General features: G+C 42.2%; 1 protein-coding gene across 1 annotated transcript in view; it reads left to right on the top strand.

Annotated features, from left to right (window-relative positions):
* Positions 1-4220: 4220 nt before the first annotated feature.
* LOC110580615 (calcium-binding mitochondrial carrier protein SCaMC-1-like) overlaps positions 4221-8496 on the top strand; it is a 46150-nt gene continuing 41874 nt past the window's right edge. The window contains 1 exon segment of the mRNA XM_021690295.1: positions 4221-4443. Coding sequence (XP_021545970.1) covers positions 4221-4443 — 223 coding nt within the window.

The raw sequence follows: 8496 nt of genomic DNA, 5'->3' as shown, positions 1-8496 counted from the left end.
GACTTTTCTTCCTCATTCTCCTCACAGTAGCTAGCAGGATCTTTACACACTGTTAAATTAAACCACGTTATTCTGCTGCCAAAAATGCATAAATGGTTCCTGGTGTAGGCTGTAATATTTCTCACCAATATTCAGCATTCTTCCCTGCGGGAGGACCTGAAGTCAGGAGAGCATGTCACGTGTTTTGGCCAATAAAATAAACAGAGAAATTGAATATGTCACCTACAGGCAGAGGCTTTAAGATCCACAGCCTGCTTTTTCATGCTCTTTTTTCCCTTTGCCACGGCTACCTCAGTCCCTGAAGACAATGACATCCCAAGAGCAGAACCTACTGCTGACCTATGATGGATATATGTACAAATGAAATATTCATCCTGTAGGTCACTGAGATTCTGAAGTTGTTTGTTATCACAGCATAACCTGGCTTATCCCGGCTGATATAATTCTATATTGTTCTTGGGATAAAAGCCAGGATCTTTAATGTGGCCTGTGTTTTTAATCTCAGCTTGTGCCATTCTTACTGTTGTTTATTATTCTCCAGTGACAGTGGCTTTCTTTTAGTTCTTTGAACTTTCTAAGTTCTTTTCTTCTCAGGAATGTTAAAAATACAAAGAATGCTATTTTCCTCACTCATAATGGGCAAACCCCTACTTATCTTTCAGGTCTTGGCTTAAATATCACCTAAACTTCAGGAGGCCTTCCTTCATTACCCAGTATATATTATGGTCCCTGTTATGTTCTCATAGACTAATTACAAACTGAGATGAGTGCAATTCTCCTTCATTACACTCACCTCAGTTTGTAATTATTCTGTGAATTATGATTTTCTATGAGTATGTTTTCAGCTGTGACAGAATACCCAGCAGAAAGTGGCTTAAACAACAAAGGTTTGATTCCTTTCTTGTCCAAACAGGTCCAGTGGAAACTGGTTCCAGAGTTGGTTCACTGGCTCAGCAATGCAATCAAGAGCTTGGACACTTTCCATCCTTCTGCTCTGCCATCCTTAGGGTTTTTTTTTGTTTTGTTTTTTTAAAATTTTTTAAAGATTTATTTATTTTAGAGAGAGAAAGGGAGAGAGAGAGAGCGAGCATTTGACTGGGGGGGGAGGGGCAGAGGGAGAGGGAGAATCTCAAGTGGACTCTTCACTGAGTAAGGAGCCCAACGCAGGGCTTGATCTCACAACCCTGATATCATGACCTGAGCTGAAATCAAGAGTGGGATGCTCAACTGACTGAGCCACCCGGGCGCCCCTCTCCCATCCTAAGTATTTGACTTTCACCTTGTCTTGTTGCCCCAGCATCAGTAGAGATAATAAGGAAATAATCAGCAGTATCAGTTCACACAGAGATAATTTAAAAACATGGGTCCAGGGCGCCTGGGTGGCTCAGTTGGTTAAGTGACTGCCTTCGGCTCAGGTCATGATCCTGGAGTCCCCGGATCGAGTCCCACATCGGGCTCCCTGCTCAGCAGGGGGTCTGCTTCTCCCTCTGACCCTCTTCCCTCTCGTGCTCTCTGTCTCTCATTCTCTCTCTCTCAAATAAATAAAATCTTTAAAAATAAAAAAATAAAATAAAATAAAATAAAAATAAAAACATGGGTCCAGAATAATACTAATGGGACAAAGGCTCCTAAATTTCAGCTCATACTAAAAATCAGATATGTGCATAAAATGTATTTTATTTGCCTAACCTGGTTTTTCTGATCTTTCTCCTGAAGTTCACCTGCTGCATTAAAGAAAAATAAATAAAAAAGTTAACCAAATATCTAATTTGTTTTAATGCTTGGACTGTCTGGTAACTGATTAGCCCCTTTAGATAGTATTTAATTTCTTTTGGATAAAATGTGTTTGCTCACTAATTTTCTCCCAAGGAGAGAATCTGGGTGTCTGAGGTCCTAATGTCGTTTACTTGTGACTTCTGTGGCACTGGGGCTAAGGGCCAAAGCGCCCATTTAAAGATTTTATTTATTTATTTGACAGAGAGATAGACAGAAGAGCACAAGCAGAGGGAGTGGCAGAGGGAGAGGGAGAAGCAGGCTCTGCACTGAGCAGGGAACCCGATGCGGGACTCGATCCCAGGACCCTGAGATCATGACCTGAGCCGAAGGCAGACGCTTAACCATCTGAGCCACCCAGGCGCCCGCCAAAGCGCCCGTTTAGATCCTTGGCATGCTGGTTGGCATCAGTTGATCCTTTAAGTGTTCAGTGCTGGTTTCCATTGCTCCACTGCTGTGGCTGGTCTGTTCTCTTGACTTGAGCCGTGCTTCTGATGGCAATCCTTAGTGGCTACTGATTAGACTCCTGAATTTCTTATCAAATCTTTCATTTAACCCACTGACCAGGTGATCAATGCCATTACACAAGAGCGGTGGGTTCCAAATATCTTCGTTCATCCACCCACAATTTGTGTACACTTATTTAAGTATTATACATACATGCAGTTGTCAATTCATGTTAAATATTAGAAAGCTTACTTTCCCCTTGCTTTTATAAATATAAAAAGACGTCTTAATATTTTCTCCCTTGGTTTCTAAGGGGTTTGGATTTCAACAACCCTATGGGAATGAGAGATGAAACCTTGGCCTAATAAGGGGAAGAGAGAGAATTGGCTCGGGATGGCCCCATGTAGGTTGATCTATCATCCTTGGCTCTGAGCACAAAACTGAACAAACAAACAAACAAAACCCTCCCCTAATAACTCATAACGGTGGGGCTACCCTCTATCAGTTTGGAGTTTGAATTAAGAATGTGCTGTCTGATTTTTCCAAAGAAGACATCCAAATGGCCAACAGACACATGAAAAAGTGCTCAACATCGCTCGGCATCAGGGAAATCCAAATCAAAACCTCAATGAGATACCACCTCACACCAGTCAGAATGGCTGAAATTAATAAGTCAGGAAACAACAGATGTTGGTGAGGATGTGGAGAAAGGGGAACCCTCCTACACTGTTGGTGGGAATGCAAGCTGGTGCAGCCACTCTGGAAAACAGTATGGAGGTTCTTCAAAAAGTTGAAAATAGAGCTACCATACAATCCAGCAATTGCACTACTGGGTATTTACCCCAAAGATACAAATGTAGTGATCCAAAGGGGCACCTGCACCCCAATGTTTATAGCAGCAATGTCCACAATAGCCAAACTATGGAAAGAGCCAAGCTGTCCATCAACAGATGAATGGATAAAGAAGATGTGGTATATATACACAATGGAATATTATGCAGCCAACAAGAAAAAAAAAAAAAGAAATCTTGCCATTTGCAACGACGTGGATGGAACTAGAGGGTACTATGCCAAGTAAATAAGTCAATCAGAGAAAGACATGTATCATATGATCTCACTGATATGAGGAATTCTTAATCTCAGGAAATAAACTGAGGGTTGCTGGAGTGGTAGGGAGTGGTAGGGATGGGGTGGGTGGGTGATAAACATTGGGGAGGGTATGTGCTATGGTGAGCACTGTGAATTGTGTAAGACTGATGAATTACAGACCTGTACCTCTGAAACAAGTAATACATTATATGTTTAAAAAAAAAAAAAGAAGATAGTAGGAAAGGAAAAATGAAGGGGGGGAAATTGGAGGGGACATCAACCATGAGAGACTATGGACTCTGAGAAAGAAACTGAGGGTTCTAGAGGAGAGGGGGGTGGGGGGATGGGTTAGCCTGGTGATCGGTATTAAAGAGGGCACGTATTGAATGGAACACTGGGTGATATACGCAAACAATGAATCATGGAACACTACATCAAAAAAAATTAATTAAAAAAATGTAAAAAAAATTCAACATAAACTAATGAATAAGAAAGATCATTTAGGGGGGCATATGACTGTCTCCACACCCTACAGAGATCAAAATAAAGGAATGCATCTTTGAGTGTAAAAAAAAAAAAGAATGTGCTGTCTGGGAATCCCTGGCCAAACATCAATTTGAACAACAAAAACGGTGGTCCCAAGCAGCTTTAACCCCCGCCAAGAGTGGCAGAAGCAAATCCAGAACCAGGACTGTTGCCCAACAGGCGGGAACCCACCGGCCGGCGGGCTCGGAACCCAGAGGCTTGGGAGCGCATGCGTTCCAGGGTCAGTTGCTGCGCTGCGGGCAGCCAGGCAGCTACCCCCACTACTGGTTCCTCTTAGGCTCCTGACGCCCCGTCTCCTGCGGTGGCAGCTCCGTCTGACGGTGGAGCTTTCCCACTTTTCCGGGGAGCCTTAGCGCTCTGTGACCATGCTGCGCCGAATATGGGGCTTCCTGTTGCCCACAGTGGCTGGCCAGGAAGACGAATCCGACCGCTTTTTTGAAGAGCTCTTCCGGAAGCTGGACCACCGCGAAAACGGCATGGTGGACGTCACAGAACTGCAGAAAGAACTGGAAGCTATGGGCCAGGACGAGGAGGTGTTCAGGCCGCACAGAGTGTGGGAGGTTGCAGGACCACTGGAACCATTAGGAGGTGGGGCTGGGCCTGGGGATGGGGACTGAGAAGATCCCTCAGCCCTTCCTGAGCTCTCCAGGCTCAGAAATTCTTTCCGTGTGAGCTGCTTCACTTAAAACTGCCCCGCTGTTGGAACACTTTCCATAAGTTTCTCTCCTAATAGTGACCTGCCACGCGCAAATGTGTTGAAGACTTTACCATCTTGCCTCGATGGGGTCCAAGCCATTAAAACTCTTAAAAGGCCCGCTTGCACCATCACAACGTTAACCAAACGTCCCCAGTGAGCTAAATGCCTATGGCCTGTGTTCAAATTCTGTTAGCTTTTGGGAACCCCAAGGGTCTGCCCTGACAGCCTGGGATGGCTCGTCCTGCAAGGGCATCCATAGTTTGGGCGATGCAGCCCGCACAGCCGTTTGCTCCAGAATGCTCCCGCCTCAGGGGCTGCATCATGCCCTTTGGGGACCTTCCTGTGTGTGCACTGGCTACTCCGCAGGCAGGGAACTGGAGATGTTCTGATCCTAACACATTAATTACAACCACGTATTTTCAGTTTAACCTAACACCACTAAAGTATTTATATTATACTGCAACAATATGCCATACACTATAGTATAGAATTATCATTTAGCTTAACAAATGACGATATCAATACTGACTGCTGTGTTTTCAGAGAAGCCCCACTTCCATAGCTGTACATTTAACCAGCTGACCATCTAGAGTTAAAAAAAAAAAAAAAAAAAAAGAGTGTTTTACTAAGCTTCTCTAAGAGACTACGAAGCCCAGCAGTAGCATGGGAGTGTTTGAAAAGGGGAAGGGGTCACCAGGTTTTCTGGAAATCTTTTTCTTGTGAGGAGACTTAATTAAATTCAGTAAGAGAAAACAATATTTAATAAGTTTCCATCTGGTAGGCTTGAATTGAATAATGGATGTGAGGTCACACAACATGGAGTCCAGACAATCAGGGCAGTAGCATTTACTGTTAAGTCCATAATTCTTGGGATTTATAAAGTGCATGCCAGAGAAATGGGGTGATAACTACATACCCTGGATAATGCTGTGTCATATTTTGTTATAGACATTGATGATTTGTTCCCTGAGACCTACCCAACCACAAATGCCAGTCTTAATTATATACAATATATATTGATTTCACTGGGTTCTCTGTGTCCAAGGTTTTCTGCTATGTTCACTTTGTATTAACAAGAAAACAAACATGACTTTATGCCTTCCTTCCTTCCTTCTAATAAAGATCTAGGTTTCATCAGACTGTCCAGAGTCCGCTCTATCTTCATTCCATTTATCCCAGTGGTTCTCAACTAGGAGTGATTATGTCCCTCAGGGACATTTGGCATTTTTGACATTTGATGGTCCTGACAGCTGGGGATATGTGTGCATGTGTGTATGTGTATGTGTGATACTAGCATCTAGTGAAAGAAGGCCACGGATGTTGCTAAACATCCTACAGTGCACAGGAAAACAAAAGATGATCTGGTCCCAAATATCAATAGTGTCGGGGTTGAAAAACTCTGACTTACCCCAGCCACAGCCCCTGCCATTCCTTGCACCCCTCTTCCAGTAGTTGAACATGCCCTTTACTTCAGTGAGTGAATAGAGGTGAACTGCACTGAATTCCTTCAGATTTCTGGCCCTCTTGTAAAATTACCTCAGCTGTAAAATGGGGATAATAGTGCCTAGCTCATAGGGTTGTTATGACGATTAAGGAGCAAATAAATGAAAAATGCCTAAAATTATTTATTCAGCTTAAAGCAGTTAGTAAGCCTCAATAAATTTGATACACAGACTATAATCTTACCTTTATTTACATCTATGCTCAGTTTATTTCCACTAGTCTCGAGAAATGAGGTGTTTCTTCTTTTCAAATTTGGTTCTTCCAGTTACATTGTTGACTTCAGGTCCTCTCCGTCTCCTTTAAAATAGGAAAAGTACAACTTTAATAACAATGATCTTCCCATGGCCGTGGCTCCCCGCCTAGCAATTACCCTTTCATTTTCCTCTGTATGTAGTCTGGTCTTTGACAAAGCTATCCCTTCTCTTCTCTGTGGTGAGGCTTCGGTCTCCATTCTTTCCCTCTGTGAAAGGTCACTGAGGGCTTCTGCATTGTGCACTTTGGCTCTTGGGCTCTATTCTGCGGCACGGAACACCGATGATGGCTCCTTTATTTTCTCCTTTGGCACTTTGTCTCAGTTCCCTGGCTATTGCTTTTCAGATCCCTTTATGGACTCTCCTTTGGCTCACCCCTCAAACAGGTGGGCTTCAAGATTACTTTTCCAAGCTTCCAACTGTCATCCTAGTGTGGGTGATGCACAAATGGATAGCTAGCCCCAGCTTCTGAGTCTCTCCACTTCCCCCTGTGATCATAGTCTTGGTTAAGTGTTCTACCACCAAGTCATTCTATATTCCTCCTTTTCCCTTACCCCAACACGCAGTTCATCACACGGTCCTATGTAATTCCTTGGTATATCTCATAACCAATTCCCTTCCTCTCCTACCTATTGCTCCTGGTAAGCCCAGGCCGCCACCATCTCTCACCATTTTTTCCCCCACATTGCCACCAGATGACCCTTCTAAAAGATACATCTGATTGTATCATGACCCTGCTTAAAATTCTTCAGGGTCTCGACAATGTCAGTGGGAAAAGTCCAAGCCTCTGAGCATGATATATAAGATGATTTCTTGGTAGGTGTTGAGGCTAGTGACATAGTTCTCCACCTTACAGTTATTCAAAGATCTGGATTCCTTTCTTCTTGTGGCTCTACCATCCTCAAGGGTCTCTCATCATTATCTGCCTTCAGCTGGTGAAGGTGGAATGAGCATGTAGGATTTTGTTAGCTAGGCCTAGAGAGGTACCTTCCCTCTTCATCGGTGAGACCTTGCTCACATGACCATATTTAACGGCAAGCGAGACTGAGAAACGTAATCTAGCAGTGTGCCCAAAGAAGGCAAGAAGGAATTTTAGTGGACAGCTAGTGATCTCTGCTACATCCCTCACACTCTTGTATCTTTGTTCACCTTTTGCTCTCATTTTTAAAATATTCAGGTAGAGCCACTTCTGTGATGATTTCCCTCATGTCTTTATTCCCCACTGAACCTTGAACATTTTCTTTGGATATATTTTAGTTTATGATGTAATTAGCTGTTCTTCAATAAAACATTTATCATTATAAGAATTTCATAAAATATGTAGACATATTTCCCAAGAGTTCTAGTTTTTTTTTTTAATGTACAGTGTTGTATTAGTTTCAGGTGTGCAATATAGTGCTTTGACAATTCTATACATTCTCAGCGCTCATCAAGATAACTGTATTCTTAATCCCCTTCACCTATTTTACCCATCCCCCAACCCACTTCACCTCTGTTCTCTATAGTTAAGAGTTTTCTTTTCTCTCTCTCTTTTTTTTTTTGTTTGTTTGGTTTCTTAAATTTCACATATGAGTGAAATCATATGATATTTGTCTTTCTCTGACTGACCTATTTCACTTAGCATTCTACTCTCTGGATCCATCCATGTTGTGGCAAAGGGCAAGATTTCATTCTTTTTTATGGCTGAGTAATATTTATATGTCACTTCTTCTTCATCCATTCATCTATCAAAGGAAACTTGGGTTGCTTCCATAATTTGGCTATTGAACCTTGAACATTTTCTATCATAGTGGCTCTGGTGTCTTCCCTGTTAACCTGTAAACTTCTTGAGGGCAGAGGTTATGTCTGATTCATTTCTTTTTCTCAAGCATTTACTGAGTGAGTGAATACATGCATGATTGTTGAGTAGAAAAGTAGACTAGTCAGTTGCTAAACTTCTTTAAAGTTCCAATACTCAAAGATTCTATGTTTTTAGTGTTGGAAATTTTACTCTAAGACTAAGGTACCAATAATCTATGGCAGAGTATCTAATTTATATAGGATAAATGTACACATGTTTAAACACTATAACTTGTAATCTACCTTGTCTGAATCTCATGTCTGTAATATAATTTCTTCTCTCTTATAGATACTATTAAAATCTGTTGATATTAATGCATGCAATCTGTTGAAGCTTAACACATTTATGCA

Source organism: Neomonachus schauinslandi, chromosome 4 (assembly GCF_002201575.2).
Source record: "Neomonachus schauinslandi chromosome 4, ASM220157v2, whole genome shotgun sequence".
Classification (NCBI taxonomy): domain Eukaryota; kingdom Metazoa; phylum Chordata; class Mammalia; order Carnivora; family Phocidae; genus Neomonachus; species Neomonachus schauinslandi.
The sequence above is the reverse complement of the archived record's forward strand: the minus strand, read 5'-3'. Positions and strand labels throughout refer to the sequence as shown.